The sequence below is a fragment of the Abramis brama genome (genome assembly GCF_963993115.1).
Source record: "Abramis brama genome assembly, chromosome: 20".
NCBI classification, from domain to species: Eukaryota; Metazoa; Chordata; class Actinopteri; order Cypriniformes; family Leuciscidae; genus Abramis; species Abramis brama.
Window position 1 is genome coordinate 22,060,114 of NC_139982.1, and position 21,640 is coordinate 22,081,753.

Here is a 21,640-nt window from a genome sequence, read left to right on the forward strand (position 1 = left end):
ATGAGGAATGTTGTTCTGACGTTTGTTATGCCTCGTATATAAGAATTTCAGTTCTTGACCCAATATTTTAAGCTGAAACAGTGCACCAAATGACATTGCAAATGCCCTGGGAGCAGACTATTGAAGATGGATAGTCATTTGGGTGGGCTCCAGTAAATCATTTTTAATGAAATATCTCTCTTATTGAAGGGGAACACATTTAGACCTTGTTCAAATTACACTTGTGTTCTGCTATCTATGCTATGCATACCAACTCTTGTCTTTCTACGGTCTCCTCCTCTTTGGGAACACCCTGCTCAAGCCCCCCAACATGTGGTATTGCTTATAGCAGTACAATCTGATGTATTACTGGGAACATGTAGTAGCTTAAGAGAGGCTTTGGTCTCAAAAATAGACTATTTAAAATAACTGTTGTCTATTTGAAAATATTTGAAAATGTATTTTATTCCTGTGTATGCAAAGCTGAATTTTCATATTTTATATATTTATCTACTATTCATAATATTTATCTTTAATTATTAAAATATCTAAATATATAAAATATATTTTATGTATTTTATATATATATATATTTATTTATATATATAATTGTATATAATTGTGTATATATATATATATATATATATATATATATATGTGTGTATATAATACATTTGTTATATAGGCCTAGTATTCTGTAACAAACAGACTGTAACTGTTTTCTGCAATTTTTCTGACCCTACAACAAACATGTCCTCTTAATCTCTGAAAAATTCCCTTCACGTGTTCTAGGGGCTCAGCAAGGGCTGATGGGAAACATACATTTTTGAATAGACAGTCATCATAAGCCTGGAGGGTTAAAATAAGTCTCTGAAGAGTCTGAAAGCCCCTGTGTTTTCTTGGTAATGCGTGAGCTCTAGAGGGACAAGTGATGAAGTGATGAAGTGATGCATTTTGAGTGTTGAGGGAAAATAAATTGAAAGATTTCAGCGGCTTGATTAAATTAGTGTCTGTCATGGAAGTGAAAAATTAGCCCTCTGTCTGATCTTAAGTTACACATAAATATCAAGAAAAACAGACAACAGAAAATAAAAGACCATTAAGTTATCACTCATGCACAGATGCACAAGGGGAAAAGAAGTGAAACTTGTGACAACCTGGTGAGAGCAGGAGAAAGAGGAAAAAGCTGTAATAATAGATGAAATCATTATCAGAGGAATGACAGTGCATTAGTTCATAGAGCGGACATACCCATAAAACAACACTTGTTGGAGAAAGAGTGCAAGAGATTAGTTAAAGGTCGACACTGAACACTGTTCTGTAAGAAACGCAACAAATAAACGCAGAGAAATGTTGCCCTGCAGTAGAGGAGAGTGGGGTAAGATGTGCCAGTTTTGTTTTGCTCAACTGAAACAACTTTTTTTCTAAAATGAATATTTATCATCAGACAAGCTTTGAAGAATATCCCACTGGAATGAAAACAGAAATGGAGATTTTTGTAAACAAAGTAATTTAAAAACTGATTGAATATTATTCTTATGTGCAAATAATACTGTAAATATGATATTGTGGAGATTTCTGCACTAATACTAAACACAAATAATGATAAAGATTTATGGTTATGGTTGACAAGATATGGCCCTTTTTAAATATATAGCGACATACAATTGTGCATTGTTAGACTTATACAAAAGGTTGTTCTTCCACTGACACATCCATGAAACAAGTGAGACATGATAATAATAATATAAATGTCTTAGGTGAAGTTATTTATGGGGCACTTTCATATCTATATTGACAAATCATTTATGAGTTATGAATTCTGAACTTGCAATCCACATTGAAACTTTACAGTAGACTGTACACCAGATGTCAAGCGAAGCCAGTGTTTTATGCTTGCTATATCATTCTAGTAAAGTGTATTAACAGTATATTTAAAAGTTGCCCACTGTATGTATGTCATCTTGAATGTTCAGCTATTAAGTTTTATTATTTGAAGTTTAGAGAATACAATTCAAATAAAGCATTCGGGGTGCTCTCATTGTGTGGTAGGGCAGGATGGGGTAAGATGGGTCAGTGGATAAGCTGTCACCTCCTCGTCTGTCTATCTATCTAGAACCCTGAGCTGAGATTCACATGAGAAAAGTGACAAGTTTTTTTATGAGTATTTGCTACACGGCTGGAAGAATTCATTTTGTGATGAAGTATATTATAATAATTATGGGTTATGATAAAAATCATTAAGCTGGCATTTATGTGTATTCAATTATAAAGTCAAAGGGTAATAATGTGGTCTAAGTTTAAATGTTAGAAAAAGAAATCAATTTTAAGACATCTTGCCATACCAAAAGTGTAGGCCCTACGTTTCTGTAGAATGACCCTTATATTATAAATGTGTTCAACTAATATAGTAAGCTTTGCCTCTAATTACAGGAAATATTAGCCTTCAAATAACTTTCTTTAAAATAACTAAAAAATAAAAATAAAAAAGACTGGAATGGGGTTAGTTAAAAAAATAAAAAAATAAATACTGTACCAGAATACTGTACTACTGCTGTAGATGTCACTGTTTACCTCAGTGTTAACACACGTCTGTCTGACCATAAGTGAAACACGTGTGATTTGAGCACATGAGATTTGCACTTTTGTTTTGCACATTAACTTGAAATAGTGCAGTATGAAACCAACAAAATCACTTCGCTGCTAGTTTACCCTCAATTTTCCGTTGGCGAAACTTTGAATGGTCTTTTTTTTTCTTTTCTTTTTAAACTTTGAATACATTTCTTACATTTTCCATTACAAAATCTAATTTAGCCGTTTGTTTTGCTCTTCATCGTCTAGGTTAAGACGTTTTGATATATCACAAGCACAGGAATAATAAGATGCCGTAAAAACGCTCCCGTGATGGAACGTTTTCCAGAAAGATACCAAAAACCACATTTCTATTACGCCTCAGGGCTAAATCACTCCAGCGCCAGAGACTAGCTACAAAACATCTTACAAACTAATTGCTGTCACGACGAGCCATAAACAAGTGACCCCATCCTGTGAAAATTAGCAGGAAAACATCTCCGTTTAAATAAATCTCAACTGGACGTTTGTATGGTGATTGTGAAATCGATTGAGTGAGACCCAGGGCAGTAGACGACCGAGAGAAACTGGGGTGGGCGGGAGTGCGCAGAAGTCACACGATAAAAAGGCTTTGCTCTTGGGAAAAAACTCTTGATTCTTTCCGCAGCCTTCCGTTCTCCATCGTGCGGTATGAAGCGTCTACCTGGATACTTACCATCATTACGCAGATTTAGGTGACTTTCTTTCCCTCCCGACTTGGATTCTACTTTATGATGATTTTGGATATGTACCTTTGGGATGAAGAAAACCCTTTCCCTGCCCGCCGAAGTAAGATAAAATAGGGTTTCGCTGACATTGGAGTTACTCCTCTCGTTCCATATGAAGAAGTCAAACGTAAGTGAACGGCTTTTGCTTTAACGCGAGTCATTTAGCGTGAATCACATTTTCGCTCCGTTGCGCTTGCAAAACTGCGCTGTCTGCAGAAGATAACTGGAGGAAATGTAAATGAACACAATAGCATGTTTATATTAGAACACATTAAAACGATAGTCTTCGTCTTGTCAGACTTTCTTGCATCGAATTTCAAGTCATTTCTACTCAATAGCCTATGAATTTTCAGAGTTTGGTCAAATGGTCGAAAGTGCAATTAAATGATCACCTTCAAATTGTTTGAAACATTTAAGGCAGGAAATAAGCTTAAGTTTTCGATTTCATTGGGATAAACTGTTTTTACAATGGTGCGATCTTATCAAACGTTCGCCCTGAAAAAAATAAATCAGCTTTTTATTGACGTTCAGTTGGCTATATTATGTCCTCGACAATATGTGGTGTCCTCTTTATGATGTAGCTTATCTGAATAATGTGACAATTAAAACATGACAAAATGAGCGATAGATATAAAGTGATAGAAAACGGAGATAAAAGCAAAATAACTATGATTAAACGGAACGACCTTTAGACATAGGCCTACACAGGTGCTATACATTAACATATTTTGTGAAAACTAGATTTTCCTAATACGTTACTCGCTGTCTTAGACATGTTATACAGCGGGAACTAAGCCAGTGGAAATGGTTTTCATTGACTGTGGGGGATATTTAGTCGAAATGCATCATGTATGTATACCAGCATCAATATACTCCTTTCTTTGAAGTAAACTATGTCAAGCTTTGCGCTTGTCTTTTATTTAGTTTACTGTTATGAGCATTCACCTGAAAAACATTTGCCATGCTGTAAGGATATTTTTTCTCTCACATCAAGGCGGCTTAATCTATAGTGATGTATGAAGAGCAGACAGAAGTCATTCTCCTTGCACCTTTGCCATGCTTTGTATTGGCATTACCTCTTTCTGGGAGTAAGGCAGTTTTAAGATGATACATTGGCATGAAATGTTGGAACATTCACTTGCTTCAATAAAACACTTTTTGAGTAGCCTACCATATACATAATTAATTTCAACTTCAGCAGTTTTCATCTGCACTCCTAAAAATAAGTTGTTGTTTTTTTAAATTGAAGAACGGTTGGCATCCATGGATCCTTTCCATTGCACAAAATGTTCATTATAGTGGAAAAAGGTTTAGATTATTAAAATGTTCTTCTTCAAAAAAGGTTCTTTTAAGAACCTTCAAGGTTCTTTAAGGAAAACCAAAATGTTGGTTCTTTGGCATCTCTGCGAAACCCCCCTTTAGAAACTTTATTTTTAAGAGTGTGCCACTATATTTGAATATCATTGCTTTCTTGTTGCCATTATCACTTGTAACATTATTACACAAAATAAAGTTAATCATTGGCAAACATAATCACAGGGAAGCTCTCTCATACTGTACACGTGACAGTTTTGATTTCTGATCAAGATTGAGACATTTCATCTTGTGGTTATTCTATTAGAAAGAATTCGGTGTATGAGGAAAGTGTGTGCAGCTCCGTTTCAGTGTACAGTATTCTGTGGCTGCAGTTAAAAAACCTAACCTAGTATGTGAATAATCGTTGAACTCATTTTTTTTTTCCATCACCCTTGACATACATCGGCCCCTTTGGCAAAACTTGTGCACAATTATGTGCAACATCTAGCATGAAAGCAACATCTAGCATGAAAGCAAACACCTTCGATCATGTGCCAAGCCCAAAGGCAAAAGTAAGTGACAGTTTGCAATGTGACTATGAGGAAGTATGCTATGCATCGAAAACTAGCAATCTTGAAGGAGGTGAAGATTGGGAATTTTGCATTATTGAATTTCCTTCTCTTGAGTAACTAATACCAGATTTCTGTCTGGTATGTTCTTCACACGTCCACATGAAGCGCACACTACACCAGTGCTTCTTCCTGGAAGACTCCATTGTAGAAAATTTTTGAAATGTGCAGGTATTTTGACTGTTGACATTCTTGAGTATGGACTGTATTATATGTACAAATGTGATTTGTGTGTTTAACCTCTGAAATTAGACATGGGAAAAGGTATATTAGCACCTCATTGCAAAATAAATGAGCTATTCTGTATTTTTGGCGTAACTTATGCTGTATAGCATAGCATACCATAGCAGTAATTCCATTCATAATCTTTAAAACTGGTTTTAATGACAACAAATCTTTTAAGACACGCATAGCACGAACAACAAGATTTTTTTTTAACGATGGCTTATGCTTGAGTATAAGTCATAAGTACTTTTTTTAATGTAGTAATTTCAACTTATTTAAAAAAGCACATTTAGTTTGCAAATCCCTGGAAGGTCTTGTTACTGTGCAAAAGTCTTAGTAATATGTTATAAGTAATAAGTCTACCATATGTTAGTTAATATGGGATGTTGCAGCATTACTGCAATAAATACATAGGTAATGTGTTCTGAAAATATATTTAAAAACACACAGATGGCCTGCATTATTTGCAGTGCTTTATGGGATGTGTTGTCCATCAATTCTCTCATAAATTGGCTATCATATATCGTTGTCTTTTCCCATAATTTAAATACTTTTACTTCAAATCAAATGTTGTAGATAACCATTTATTGAATAATTATTTTAAATGATTGTTGTAAACTAAAGCAATAAGCCATTTTCCTCCCTAAAATCACTGTAATGTATATAGCATAATGTTTTTTTTTAAAAATGTGAAGACAATGTTTAATAAAGAGTTATTATTGATGGGCATTTTGGGGTATATGGTGGAAGGATCTTGGTAACAACAGATTTTCTGGTTTTTGCTAGAAATGTTTTTGTGATGCAGTTAAGTAATTTTGTTTGGGCTGTAGATGAACAAAACTGTGTTGTTGTGTCTACGTTTATGAAAGTTTATAGACCGTAAATCTGATTTTAAGATGATTCATCTGTAAACATCACTGATGAAGGGAAGGTTTTTATATTGTGTAAAGTAAGAAGCAGAACTAGGCACTAAATTAACAACTAACCCAAACACACAATGAGCTGTGTCAGTGTTCAGACAAAAAAAAACTGGCACATTAATAATATATAAATATGTGGTTTGAAATAAGAAGATAAAGTATCATAAATTACCATTTGTGTCGTGGGTTGAACCAAAATTTAATGGAGCATTATCGCCAACATCATTGCAGCCATTCCATGAAAGCTGTTCACCTATTTACTTTGTTTCCATATCCTTTTAGTCCTTATATTTACCTGGCTTTGACACTGGCTAAGCCTAGTCCAAATAAAAAGGTTTTCAATAGCGGATGGCCATTTACAATAAAGGGTGAAACTTCATCCGTGTTTGGAAAGAGCTTAATTGTATAATGGACTATTTAAAGTGAATTGAACCCAATGATAGAAATGAAATCACTGGACCGGCAAATAAATCTCTTGCTTTCATTGGCACACTTTGTAAACTGAATGTCAAGAAAATTAAACTCCGAGCATATATGATCCTCATCATTTTTTATTATTTCTGTATTATGTGTTCCATTTGTCTGTTGTTTTACAGCAGAAATTGGTATACCCCAAGTAGCTTTTCAATGCCATGGCTCAATTAGTGTCATTTCATGGCTCAAATAAAAAGTAATTTTGCGTTAATATCGTTGCATTTCTTTTCTCTTAGAACTGATTTTCTCAGTGTTCTCCTCAAAGCTTTGGGTGGGTTCCATTAGCATAACTACTTTTCTTGGTTAGTTCCTGAACAAGGCCTCCTCCCTCCAGGACAGGCTGTTGCCCAGGCTATTGTTATTTTTGCTCCCACCCAGTCATAGAGTCCCTCTAAATTAGCTATCAAATAGGCAGATCACATTTCATTGGACTCCTGTGGCCTGCTGCCCTCTATTTAAACGCTCATAAGGGGACAGTGTAATTGATGCTGCCCCAGCTAGTGTTAATCCGCTATGTCTTTTCCAATTGTTTCATTTGGTTTAAGATGTTTAGCAGCACCCAATGACTTTGACTTAACTGACTAACCCCATTGAAAAAATAATAATACGAAGCACAGAAGTGTAGAGTCATGGGTGGTGAGGAAGAATTTGACATTCTTCTGTCTTGGCAACATGAGAAAGCACATATATTCTTTGGGACATGTGATAGCATCTTTAGCTAGTGTTTATTCGGTTAGCCAGAGGTTTGTAAAGTGCACCTGAATGGACACAGGCAGTCTGAGTGCAATTTGTTGAAGCAAATTTGATTTGAGTAGTTTTTGAGTGGATACTGGTCGCTGACTATTCAACAGAGGCTGAAACGATTATGCTAGTTTTCCGGCCACTGATGTTTGTCCTCTTGCTATTCTGGCCTGCGTAAGTTGATCACATGGTTTTACAAAGCTGTCTTCCGGACTCACATCTGGTCACTTTTTTAATCAAAATTAAGAGACTGTATGTTCAGAATCTTTAATCTTTTTCCTTGTAGCATGAATTGTTAGCATTTGTGGCATTGCTAATTCACAGCTAGCTGATATCAGTCATTGGGATTCTGCTTGTGTTTGAAGTGTTAGACTGATGTACACCATGAGATATATAAGTAATGACTGTGAAAAGATGAAAAGAAGGAAGATAGATGGTGACTAGACATTTTTCAGGGCACCATGTGTTATATTGGGCTCTGTTCTCACTAATAAGATTATGTAGTGAATGGTACATTGTTCAGAATGAGCTTGTACGTCTGGGGAGCTTTCAAAGTTAATAAACCCTTGCAATCAAAGTGTCTGGTCAGCATGACTCTGGTGATTATCTTATTCTCTAGCTGAAAGAGTTACTATAACATGATGTTCAAAAGGAAGGGTTGAGGTGTTGCTCTCTTTTTTTGTCACATCAGCTTATGGTCGGCCATAATGAGATATTGTTCTCCTTTGTCCAGCTAAGTGAAAGTCACCTCTTTCATTTTAATGTGTTGCAGCTAACACTTTCAAGATTTCTTTATTTATCATTCAGGGGTCTGTACTATATCCTATCAAAAGCCTGTTTATTTAGACCAAGAGTTTAAAAGAAATGCGCACTTGTGAGTCACATTGCAGGATATGACATATCTATGAGGGGGAGAATGCAATTGCAATATAGTGTCCGATTTCACAATGTGACTACATCTTGCAATTGTAACTTTACAATTATGAAAAACAAAAATTCAATTGAGATATAAAGTCATGTTGTATACTTTTGCAATTATAAAGAAAAAAGTTGCAAAAGAGTCACATTGTGAAATAAAGTCACAATTACAAGAAACAAAGTCGCAATTCATTTGTGAGATATAAAGTCACGTTGCTGGATATAAAGTAATTGAGGGGGAAAGTTGCAATTGCAGTATATAGAGTCACAATCCAAAGTCACATTGTGAGATATAATATTACAATTATGAGAAACTAATTTGCAACTGGGATAAATAGAGTCACATTGTGAGAAATAGGCCTAATACTTTTTATTTAGTTTTTTCTTAGGCAGAAACAGCTATAAGCTACTTATAGAGTAGAATAACCCTATTTTGGATAAAAACATTTTTTCTTTTTACCAGAGCTATTTGTAATGAATTTTTTTTTATCTTGGAATAATTTGTACCTGTTACATTTTACATGTTGTTCAGATGATCCTGTCTGCGGTTCACTTTGCTTACACTATATTGATTTATGACAGTCAGCGTTGAATTTGAGCACAAGTGAGTTTGAATGGTTCGCATTTAAATGGGAGACAGACAAGCATTTGTTGTTGTGTTCAAAGTACTTGCTGAAATCGTAGTTCTTGCTATGAAGGCTCTTTAAAATCTTGGAGAAAGTAAAATATTGGATGGTATAACTAATAAAACATCTGGGCTTCCATATGTTGCTTCAGTCACCAAATTTCAACAAATCCTCCTCATCTGGTTCACGACACACAAGAGCCCTTTACAGTCTCTGATGATGCTGTCTGAAAGACTTGCTACAGATAAACTGCTTGTTCGAGTGCGTACTAAATTCCAGATGCTGTGTACTAGCTTTGTTTACTTGGTTTCCAGTCCAATAATTCAAAGCAAGACCTAAGCATTTACATATGGTTAGTGTTATTTATAGTTCGATGCAAATAAACATGCCCTATTTAACCAGGTAGAAAATTTTAGTAGAGTTAGTTGGAAAGGAGATATATTTTTGTCTTTGAATAGAAACTTACGATTATTGCATCATTTTCATCTTATAAATTTGTAGATTTGCTTAAAAAGCCTATGACCTGCCTAACAGTATCAATGTATGTCAATTTAATGTGAAATCATTGATGCCATGATGTAATCGGTGATGAAACAAGGTTCTTCCTTATGGCTGTAGGTAGGACTTATTTACTTTTCATGTCAGCAGATGAGACCTTCTAAACATGGTCTTCAAGAAAAAACTGTTAGCATGGAATTGGAGATAGTTTAAACTTGTTATCTAGTGTTAGTGAGGTAGACTAGTTTATCTAAATTTTATTATATTTAATTTACTTTAATTTGCAATCAGGAAGGAATCAGGATATCTAATGAGAAAAAGTGTAGAGGTGGATTTTATTTTATTTTATTTTGAACAATGAAAAGTATACATTACGTACGTTTACGTAAAACAACAGCTAATTGAAATGTTAGTTTGCTAAAACTATTACTAAATAAAATGCTAGTTTTCTTAAAAAAGGCTAAATAGAATGTTAGTTTGATTAAACATAAGCTAAATGGAATGCTAGTTTGTTAAAAAAAAAATACAATGAAATGTTAGTTTGATAAAACAACTATTAAATAGAATGCTATTCTTTTGCTATAAATAAGCCAAATAGAATGCTAGTTTGTTAAAACAACAGCTAAATAGAATGTTAGTTTGTTAAATTAATGGCTAAATGGAATGTTAGTTTACTAAAACAACTACTAAATACAATGCTAGTTTTTTGCTATAAAAAGACCAATAGAATGCTAGTTTGTTAAAACAATAGCTAAATGGAATCCTAGTTTGCAAACAAAAGACATATAGAATTTTTGTCTAAATGGCTAAATACAATGTTAGTTTGCTAAAACAAAGGCTAAATAGAATGCTAGTTTGCAAAATAAAAAAGACTAATTGCTAGTTTGCTAAAAACAAAATGGCTAAATTGAATGCTAGTTTGTTAAAGCAATGGCTAAATGGAAAGCTAGTTTGCTACAAAAAAAAGTCAAATCGAATGTTTGCTAAAACAATGGCTAAATACAATGTTAGTTTGATAAACCAAAGGCTAAATAGAATGCTAGTTTGTTAAATTAATGGCTAAATGGAATTTTAGTTTACTAAAACAACTACTAAATACAATGCTAGTTTTTTGCTATAAAAAGACCAATAGAATGCTAGTTTGTTAAAACAATAGCTAAATGGAGTCCTAGTTTGCAAACAAAAGACATATAGAATCTTTGTCTAAATGGCTAAATACAATGTTAGTTTGCTAAAACAAAGGCTAAATAGAATGCTAGTTTGCAAAATAAAAAAGACTAATTGCTAGTTTGCTAAAACAAAATGGCTAAATTGAATGCTAGTTTGTTAAAACAATGGCTAAATGGAAAGCTAGTTTGCTACAAAAAAAAGTCAAATCGAATGTTTGCTAAAACAATGGCTAAATACAATGTTAGTTTGATAAACCAAAGGCTAAATAGAATGCTAGTTTGTTAAATTAATGGCTAAATGGAATGTTAGTTTACTAAAACAACTACTAAATACAATGCTAGTTTTTTGCTATAAAAAGACCAATAGAATGCTAGTTTGTTAAAACAATAGCTAAATGGAGTCCTAGTTTGCAAACAAAAGACATATAGAATCTTTGTCTAAATGGCTAAATACAATGTTAGTTTGCTAAAACAAAGGCTAAATAGAATGCTAGTTTGCAAAATAAAAAAGACTAATTGCTAGTTTGCTAAAACAAAATGGCTAAATTGAATGCTAGTTTGTTAAAGCAATGGCTAAATTGAATGCTAGTTTGTTAAAACAATGGCTAAATGGAAAGCTAGTTTGCTACAAAAAAAAGTCAAATCGAATGTTTGCTAAAACAATGGCTAAATACAATGTTAGTTTGATAAACCAAAGGCTAAATAGAATGCTAGTTTGTAAAAACAACAGCTAAATAGAATGCTAGTTTGTTAAATTAATGGCTAAATGGAATGTTAGTTTACTAAAACAACTACTAAATACAATGCTAGTTTTTTTTGCTATAAAAAGACCAATAGAATGCTAGTTTGTTAAAACAATAGCTAAATGGAATCCTAGTTTGCAAACAAAAGACATATAGAATCTTTGGCTAAATGGCTAAATACAATGTTAGTTTGCTAAAACAAAGGCTAAATAGAATGCTAGTTTGCTAAATAAAAAAGACTAATTGCTAGTTTGCTAAAACAAAGGCTAAATAGAATGCTAGTTTGTTAAAACAATGGCTAAATGGAATGCTAGTTTGCTACAAAAAAAGTCAAATCAAATGTTTGCTAAAACAATGGCTAAATACAATGTTAGTTTGATAAACCAAAGGCTAAATAGAATGCTAGTTTGCTAAAAAAAGAAAAAGAAAAGACAAATAGAAGCTAGTTTGTTAAAACAACGGCTAAACAGAATGCCACTTTTCTAAAAACAACAGCTAAATCGAATGATAGTTTGCTAAAAAAAAAAGAAAAAAAAAAGAACACTGCTTGCTTAAATAAAAGACTAATAAAATGTTATTTCGCTAAACAGCTTAATAGAATGCTAGTTTGGCTAAATTGGTTAACATTATCCAATAGCCTGCACAGCCTTAGTGATGTGAGTAAAAAAGGAAAGTTGTTACAGAGGAAAATTATTGCATGTTAATGTAAAAATTAACTTTGGAATAGCATGAATCATTCACAATAAGACAAGAAACATGTCATTTTTGATTCATCCACTTTACACAAGACCCCTGCGTTGTGCTCTAGCTGTTTTTGAACTTTTTTAAAATGTAAATGCATCCTGAGAAATGCATTCGATCAGGTCACGTGATCCCAAAACCAAACTAATTTTCGAAAATACGTAATTGCAGAGCATCAATTTTGTAATTGTGCAATTACATACATTACATAGCATCTCACAGCTGAACAGCCTGTCCTCGAATGATTCTGCTGTTCACCTCTGTCTGGTTCCTCTTAGGTCAAAGCTGAAACCGTTTCTTTTACTGGCCCGTTTCTCCTGACAAGGCTCATGCATTGTTTGTCTGGGATCACCCTTGTAATCAGGGTTAAGAGCAAATCTGCCTCTTGTTATGCAACAAGCTCAAATCGCATAGTCTGGAAAGAGTAGAGCAAAAGCTTTAAGCTCTAAGCCACCATGGGACAACCAGCTTTATAGCGGCGGAAGGGACGGAGAGTTTGCTAGACAAAAACGTTCATTTATTCTAGTGAACCTGACCTGGATATTCTTAAAATAGCAGTGAAAACATTTTCCGTTTTGCCTAACACTCCTCTAAACAATGAGATTATAAATTAGGACACAGATCTGTATTATTAAAAGATTTCAGATATGATCTATTAGTCTCAGACTGATCTTTTCATTCTTGTTTTTTCAGATTTGGATATGCACCTGTGTCCATTTATTGCTGTACATTACAGTTGCTGCCTATTCCAGTGAAATAGGAAATCCCATTACAGATGACATCAGGAAAATTTCTTTGTTGGTAAGAGCTTGGACATTCTTATCTCTCCAGTGCTGTGTTTTTTTCTTTTTTTCTTTTTTGAGCTTATTTTTTGAAAGACAACAGCAAAGGCTGATTTATCGATGCTCAAGGGAAAAGAGCTGAAATTTATTTCATGTGTGTTGGAATGAAAGCTGCAGACATATGGTTCAAAGTATGATAATGGAGTCGTATACATAAAAAAAAATGCTTTTCTGCAGACAGCCTCTTTAGAAACATCAAAAATCATTGGCCTGTTGAAAGTATTATTGAGTTTATCGCTATGTTAGAACTTGTGAGTTGTTTAATGGTATTCACTTTCCTTTAGCAAAATATTTATGATGCCAAATCACTGGCGTGCCATTTGCTGAAAGGTTGATGACCAGAGATTAAAATGTAGATCTTTTAAAGTAAATATGTGACATATGTTGGTGGTTTTCATTTCTATACCTAAGCCAAGGTTATAAAGCAAATTACAGTAATTCCTTGTTTATATTGTGGTTACTTAATAGTAAATTTTCCATTTTGCATCTTTATTGATGATCAAATGACCATGTGCAGTGTAGTCTTTGGCACTTAGAATTGGCTTTTTATGATTTATTTCTCTCCCATTAGAAACAGAATATTCCAAAAGACTACAAGATTACAGTACGTTATATACCTAAAGAAGTGGTGAGTTGTTGCTATTCAGTCTTCATTGAATCATTCACAGCAATAAAAGCGAGCAGGGTGATAATAAATTAATGTCTTTCATTTTTTCTTCAAGAGTGGTATGTGCTGGGTGAAGCTAAATGTATTTCACTTGGAGGTGAGCTTAAAAGGCCTGGCGCAGAAGTTTGGGAACATATCCTCCAATAAAGATAATATAGGCACTTTTGTCCAAATACTGCAAGAGATGCGGTATCACATTGGACATGGCTTGGTAAGTTACCTTAACCAAGTGATAACAGTTTTTCATTCAGCAATTTTGTATACCGGTGAAATTTCTTTTTTTTATTATTTTGATATATTTGTCTTTTCAGCAATAATTTCTAAAAACAAAATTGGTTTATTTTACAGTTCTGTTCCCCATGTACATACTATGTGCTTATTATAGTAATTCAAATAATTGGGTAATAACTTGGTAGTAACCTTGAACCAACCCCTAAACCTAACCTTAATTAGGTGTATAATCCATGTAGTTATATTACCCAGTACTTTCTTAGGTAAGTACACTGTAAGTACTTGTACTGTAAAATAAAATGCAACCAAAAATTAAAAAAAAATTGGTAACCAATGACCAACTTTTGTAAAATGAATAATTTTGTGAATCATTTTTTTTATTGTTTATATTACTATTTAAATTTATATTTCTATTTAAAACTATCTTTAAAACCATTTTTTTTTCTGTACCTTTAGGAGGATTCAATGCTAGAATTCGAGTGTCATTATGTAGAGGAGATGTGGCTTACGGCAAAGTATTTTGAATATGTGGAGGACTTTTTCAACACTGCCAATTCGTCAAGAGAGGCCGAGGATTGCGAGCCCCCGCTATGTCCCACGTCCACAAAAACAACAGTAACGACAACTACAACGGTGTCGACAACGTCAGCGCAACATAGTACAAATGGTGAGGCGCATGTTATAACCAGTCTTTAAGTCTTCAATGTATGAAGGCATGGACACCATGTTGCAGAGTGTTGTCTGTGTCACTTTTTAATGAAGCTATTGAGAAACTGCAGAATGTTGTTTGTGGAAGACCGCCCATTTGCAACTGAGGTTTTAGATGTTAACACCCGCTTTTAAATCATATCTCTTGTGGCAGCTTTGGTTGCAATTTTGTGCATGTTGCGTGTGTGCGTGGGTGTATATGTGTGTGTTCCATGCCTTTTCAAACGAAGCCGCTGGACAAAACAAGAGAAGGCAACATGTTTTTGTCAGCCCTATTATGACAGAGTCTCAGCTGAGTTTCAAAACCAAGAGATGCTCCCTAGTGAACGGCATGAAAGGGAGAACAGAATCGAAGTCCAATTGTCACCATGTTGATTACAGAGCAATCTTCAGATCTTCCCAAGCGCAAGCTCTTTCTTTCTAAAAGCGGACAGATCAGATCTTTCATGGGGCGGAGAGAAAAGGAGATTGTGTCCGACTTTTTAAGCATCTAACAATGAACGGTTTCTATCTGAGACTTTTAATGCTTCTCTGTTTCTGGCTTTCTCTAGAGAAACGTAACGGTTTGCCTGATGACCCCGAAAAAGGTGAGATATCACATAAATGTCTTCAATCATCACTATTGTACGCTTCCAAGGGATAGTTGATCCAGAAATGAAGAAAAAAAACATTTACTTATCCTCATGTTGTTCCAAACCTACATGACTTTCTCTCTTCCCTGGGACACAAGAAGAGATACGTCTATTTTCCAAATGATAAAATTGAATAGGGAATAAGGCTGTTTTTATGTTTTGTGGGGGAATCCAGGAACAACATGGAGTTGAGTAAATGATGACAGAAATTTTATATAATTTTTTAAAGGTGCACTTTGTAACTTTTGGCTCTCTAGCGGTTAAAACAACAAAACTGCATGCATTTTGCGGAAAAACATTGTTTTGGTTCGGCTCTGCATGAAGCCAGGTCTAAAGGCTTAGCATAGTAAAAAACACGTTTTGGTAGAAGGATTAATGATGTACAGACTCGTTATTTAAATTTAGTTCATTTTTAACAAAAAAAGTCCATAGTGTACCATTTTATTTTTCATTGATTTTAGGTAACATTGATTTTAGGTAACGTCTTCTTTAACATTTGTTTAAAGAAGACACTATCTATTGAGGAAACAAGGAATGACATGAGGTCAATGACATGAGGTCAAATTTTATTTGATCTATCGAGGAAACAAATAAGATGATGTTGAGTAAATCATGACAGAATTTCTATTTTATTGTTTATTCTTTATTTAAGTTTTGATTTGATTTTGGTTGATCCATTCCTTTAACATTTATTTGAAGAAAACTGTCCAGCTATGTAGGTCAGGTCAATTAGTAATAACAGACAGATGTGCTTTGTAAGGATCAAAGGTTATCTTGCTATCTGTCACTGTCTAAAGAAGTGCATATTTGTAAACCATAATCTAATTTGTATCTAGGGGCATTCCTTCCGAAAGTTGTGGAGAGCAGTCTTATGTCGCTCCTCGCCATCCCGTTCATCGCAGTGGTGTTTTTGTTGGTGTGGAAGGTACGTGCGGTGGCTTGCCCTGCTGAGCCTTCAAGATCACAGCATTTTCACTTTATGTTCTGATTGGGATTGTTTTTTGTCCGTTTGTGATGCAGATTAAATCTAGAAGAAACGCCCCCCAAACTGAACGGAGTCCAGAAGAAGGTCCTGCCCTTTTCTCAGGGGAGGAAGCCAGTGTACCCCCATTAGATGTGGAGATATCTGAAAAGTAATGTTTGCATTTTTGCAATTCTTAAAATATTTGGATACTTAAGTTATACTTCAGATTGGGCACTGCCTAAATATAAATCACATTAAATGTCACTATATATTGTTTTATCCATTTATATATACATAAACATTCTTACATGTATACATTTTAAGTGTGGCTCAAGTGGCAGACATTTTTGGAATTTAGTTTTGTACTCAATTGTGTGCTGATTTTTTTTTCTTCCAGAAACAGATTAAATATTATCATGGCAGTGTAAATCCAGCCCCATCTTAACCAACGCAGGTGAATAATGATTTAATAAGTTCTTAAAATAGTATTAACTTAACCTACTTTAACACAGTAATCTGTTAATGATGTATCAAATTTTACAGTCACTGCTTCAGACGGCACAGGAACAAACAAGCACCACCTCCGAAAGATTCTCTTACTGAACTTCTAGCTGTGAAGGACACATACAGGCCTGAAACTGCTCTTTGAGAACTGATGCCCTCTTATCAACCACTGCTGAACCCATTGGGGTAGATACGGTTGCTCCTTCTGAGAACTTCTGAGAGTCACACTTCATGCTCTTTAACACTTCCTTCTCCTCTCGGAGACCGCAAGGAGACTGTGCAGGAGGAATTAGATGAAAAACAGAACGAAAGCAACACGGCATTGGATTCACCCGGAGATGTCAAATAGCCAAGCGCATTTTTTCGAGCGCAGGATCCGCAGTTCAGAAGGAGGGCAGCCATATTATTGCTTGAGAGCAGATGGCTATCGAAAAGGAGTTAAAGCAGAATCGACTACCTCCAGCTGCTCTGGTCCATCTCCTTCTTTCTTTCTTAATCCTTGTTCTCTCTCTTTCTTTTGGTCTGGGCGTCCAAATAGACGCCTTTTCAGTTTTTTTTGAGTGCTTGAATCAGTAAAGTCATTTTCAGATTGTATCATCTAATTTGTGAATTGTTTTTATTATCACTATAGACTGGTGGTGTGGACTTAATTTATTTATTTTCTGAATATGACATGACACCTGCATGGCATCAAATATCCAATGAGATGAACAATACACAATCATCTCTACCTTAAAAAATATCTCGCAATCCTTAATCGCTTGTGTACAGTAAACCCTACATTCATACTAGCTACAACCTTGTAAGTACCATTATAGCTCCTCATCTGATAGATGCTGTTACGTGAATGACTTTTTAATGCTATATATCATATATTAAAGTCTTTTCAGTACAGCCGCGATTAATGCACTTAGTTCCGCATTACAGCTTTTTATAAAGTCTGTTGCAGTGTTTTTGAAGTCATTCTGGTGGCTGCTAATTTTATAGACGACTCCGCTTTTGTCAATGGTCATGAGAGTTTTATAGCTTGTAGATTTTATTTAGAATAAAAATCTGATTTTTCTGCCATTCCAGAAGCAAATTTATTAAAATGCATCAGTCAGACTTAAGATCAAAACAAACTCAAGTAGCGTTACGTCAAACAAAACGGTACACCACAAACAACAACAAAAAAACTACTTATTTGAATACAGAAATTCATTGGTCCTTTGATGCTGTCGGAAGATCTCGCTAACAGTACAAACAAGTAACCGTAATAGAAAACGTACATGTATGCTTCTACTCAAATTTTTGTGCCTTTTCATAGCATGGCTCTCCCTGTAAAGATTATTTTTGGATAACCAGCCATATATTTATTACGGAAAAAAATTATGTAATAATGTTATTGCACTAGTCATATATATATAATAAAAAATAAAAAAATTCCTTGAGGACATTTCAGATGACTTTCCAAGAAAAGCATAACACAATCCGGTTCCGGCTTCGGTCTTCTGCTGAGTACGAAATCAATTTATGCATGTTGACATCTGACGTCTTGGCGCTTAATCTGTACATACTGATTTATGATAGCTACAACTCATATAGACAAGTGCTAATGACTTTGAGACGAAACTCAGTGGAGATCAGATTTGATTTTATACCCTGCTTTCTCAAACTGGTTGTAATAATCTATATCCTGTGTTGTGGGGAATAACCTGTTGTCTGCCCAGTCTTTGTTTTTTAGTTAGAGCATGACACTTTTTAAGATACAGCATGTAATGTGAAGTTGACATTTGGTAAATAATATCTTGTACCGGTTAAGGTGGATGTTTACAGAGACTCGTATTAACATTGGCAGCGATGGGAACGTCTCTCATTGTAGTGTTCTAACAGTTTTCATGCAGTTATTCCGACAATCTGAGTCATTTTAAAGCTCTCGATGGGGCATCTATCAGAGATTTTCTGTAAACTGCTTTAGATCGTCTCAGTGTAGTTCAGGGCAGTGCTGGTAATGTTACAGCGTGAGGTCACAGATGATAAACATGCAAGATTCATTTTTATGCTTTGAGTTCTCAGTCTGTCTAGAGGGTGATGACGCTTCCTTTGGCGTCTTTGTCGGTGCCCTGATAAGGAGTCGATAAGTAATAGTGACAGATATGCTGCACCAACTTCAAAAAGTGGGAACATTCCTACATGTTTTATGATTTTTTTGTGTGCATATGGCATCGCGCCCAGTCTTAAGACCCCCTGAATCACAAACCATAAACCATATGAGCCAGCCCGTGAAATTCCCACCACTGCCCTGTTGGCGAAATGTCGGAAAACACTGTTGCTCCGTTTTGTGATGCTGAGATCTGAGGAACGTACAAGGGAACCATTTTTTTTTCAGATTTGGCACGTCCCAACTGCCGCAATTGGATCCTGCATCATATTTGTAAGACTGCAGAACACAGCTAGTCAGGAAGCCAGTCAGGGTGCCAAAAGTAAACAAGGAATTGTGGCCCAGTCATTGTCTGGGTGACAGTCTACTGTATTCTGTATTTTATATGAATATATGCAAATATATGTATGAGATGTGAATAAAGTACATTTATCCACCATTGCTGAGGCTTGGGTGGGCTTACTTCTCATTATGACTAATAAAACCATCATAATGACAGTTGTGCTGTCTGCTTTAATTTTGCTTTTTAATATTGTTGATAGTTTCCTGTTTTTGACTTCGTTTTAAAAATGTACGTAAAATCCATTTGACAGGACGGTTCACTCATTTTCTCACGCTCATGTTGTTCCAAACAAGGATGTATTCACTTAACTTCCTTGTCATCCATTGTAGGTCATGAAAGTTCATCAGAGAAGTGGCGGATAATTTTTTTGAGTCACATCTTTTCCACAAATTAATTGATCTAGAATCCTAAATTATTCAGTCAATTGGAGTAGAGTTTAACTCTCTGACTCCGTGATCAGGTTGCAATGAATTGAGAAATGAGTAAAAAAACATTATCGCACAAAACAATTGTATGACTTCAAAAGACTTGCAATATAGATGTTGATTCATATTGACCACTTTTATAATGTTTTGATTGATCCACAATGACGAATCATCATACATTTTCTTTACACTCTTGAAAAATTTGGTTCCCATTTTGTATATATTGTCTACATTTCTTCTTTTGTGTCTCATGGAAGAAAAGAAAGAAAAACATGTAGGTTTGCAATGACGAGGGTGAAATAACAATGTTGATTTTTGGCTGAACTCTTCCGTGTAAGAGTGTGTGAACTTTGTTGATCTTTGATATTTAGTAGGAAATAACATGTCATTATCACACAGGCATCCGGGTTGGGTTTCAAATTTCATTCAAATAAAACTTTTCTCTTTCCAGTTAAATGGAACAATACATTTTCTATGTAATTATCGTGAGGCTTTTTACGAAAGGCATTCCAAAGAAGATTCATGGGGTCAAATCTGCAGGCAAATAGCGTTTAAAATTATTTTGTATTTCAGAGCCATTTAAAAGTCCTGTCACCATTCCAGTATGATCAAGCTCCACAAGAAAACTGTTTAAACACAGAAACTGAAGGAAAATAAAATACCTAAAGAACTTTTTTTTTTTTTTTTTTTTAAGCACTTGATGTGTCATATGAATGTTCTTAAAGTGACATCACCCAAAATTGAAAAATCTGTCATAATTTACTCACTCTCATGTCGTTCCAAACTTGTCTGATTTTTTTTATTTATTATCTTATTGTTTTGTCCATATAATAAAAGTCACTAATGTTGTTTTGGACCCCATTGACTTCAACTGTATGGACAAAAATAGTGGACACACTGGTTGAGAATGACACTTTGGCCAAACTATCCCTTTAAAGGGTTAGTTCACCCAAAATTCTGTCAGTAATTACTCACCCTCAAGTTGTTCCAACTCCGTAAGACTTTCGTTCATCTTCGGAACAAAAATTAAAATATTTTTGATGAAATCTGAGAGCTGTCTTATTCCTCCTTAGGCTTCTATGTTATTGAAACTTGCTGGCCCAGAAAAGTTAGTAAAGACAATGTTTACTACATTGTCAACACAGTACAACCCAGAAGCACTGCGCTGTTACACTATGTGAAAATGAATAGTTGAATAAAGTCGTTATTTTTGTTAGTTTTTTTGCGTACAAAAAGTATTATCGTCGCTTGATAAACTTATGGTTGAGCCACTGTAGTCACTTGGACTATTTTAAACATTGTCTTTACTAACTTTTCTGGGCCAGCAAGTTTCAATAACATAGAAGCCTATGGAGGAGTGAGACGGCTCTCAGATTTCATCAAAAACATCTTAATTTGTGTTCCGAAGATGAAAGAAGGTCTTACGGGGTTGGAACAACATGAGGGTGAGTAATTACTGACAGAATTTTCACCTTCACAAGTGCTTTAACTCTTGCAGCATCTAAATCCCCCAATTAGTTTGAGTATGTTTATGGGCCCAACAACAAGCCTGTGGGGTGAAACTGCACTATACTTAAGATAAATGATCACATACCATCAGGGATTCATTGTAAAAGTTAGGCCCAAGCTAACAATAAGGACGAGGCAATGAAGCTGTTTTCAGTTTACCAGCCATCGCTTCCTATGGTTATCTGGATGGTGCCTAATATAAACCTGCTGCATGCAAATCCTCCAGCCCCTTTTACTGTTCCCTTGTTTACTTCCCTTGTTAATGTTGCTCACTCCTGAAGTTTATAACCTTAGCAGTAAGAAGGAACGAGCAGCGAGTGTTGTAGAGTGGTGTAAGTAAGAAATAGCATAAAAGTCTAAGTCATTCGATCTTGTTTA

General features: G+C 34.8%; 1 protein-coding gene across 1 annotated transcript; it reads left to right on the forward strand.

The window, feature by feature from the left end:
* Positions 1 to 2,944: 2,944 nt before the first annotated feature.
* On the forward strand, positions 2,945 to 19,483 carry kitlga (kit ligand a). The gene is made up of 10 exons (XM_084095384.1): positions 2,945 to 3,444; positions 12,991 to 13,098; positions 13,711 to 13,767; positions 13,862 to 14,017; positions 14,494 to 14,704; positions 15,297 to 15,332; positions 16,214 to 16,302; positions 16,398 to 16,510; positions 16,739 to 16,795; positions 16,885 to 19,483. The coding sequence occupies exons 1-9, from the start codon at positions 3,430 to 3,432 to the stop codon at positions 16,767 to 16,769; spliced, it is 816 nt and encodes a 271-aa protein (XP_083951510.1). The 5' UTR covers positions 2,945 to 3,429; the 3' UTR covers positions 16,770 to 16,795; positions 16,885 to 19,483.
* The last annotated feature ends 2,157 nt before the right edge of the window (positions 19,484 to 21,640 follow it).

Excerpts from the sequence above, each read along its gene's own strand:
- kitlga (XM_084095384.1), top strand. Across the intron at positions 13,099-13,710 it reads TCAGGAAAATTTCTTTGTTG|AAACAGAATATTCCAAAAGA; the intron begins GTAAGAGCTTGG and ends CTCTCCCATTAG. Across the intron at positions 16,511-16,738 it reads GATGTGGAGATATCTGAAAA|AAACAGATTAAATATTATCA; the intron begins GTAATGTTTGCA and ends TTTTTCTTCCAG.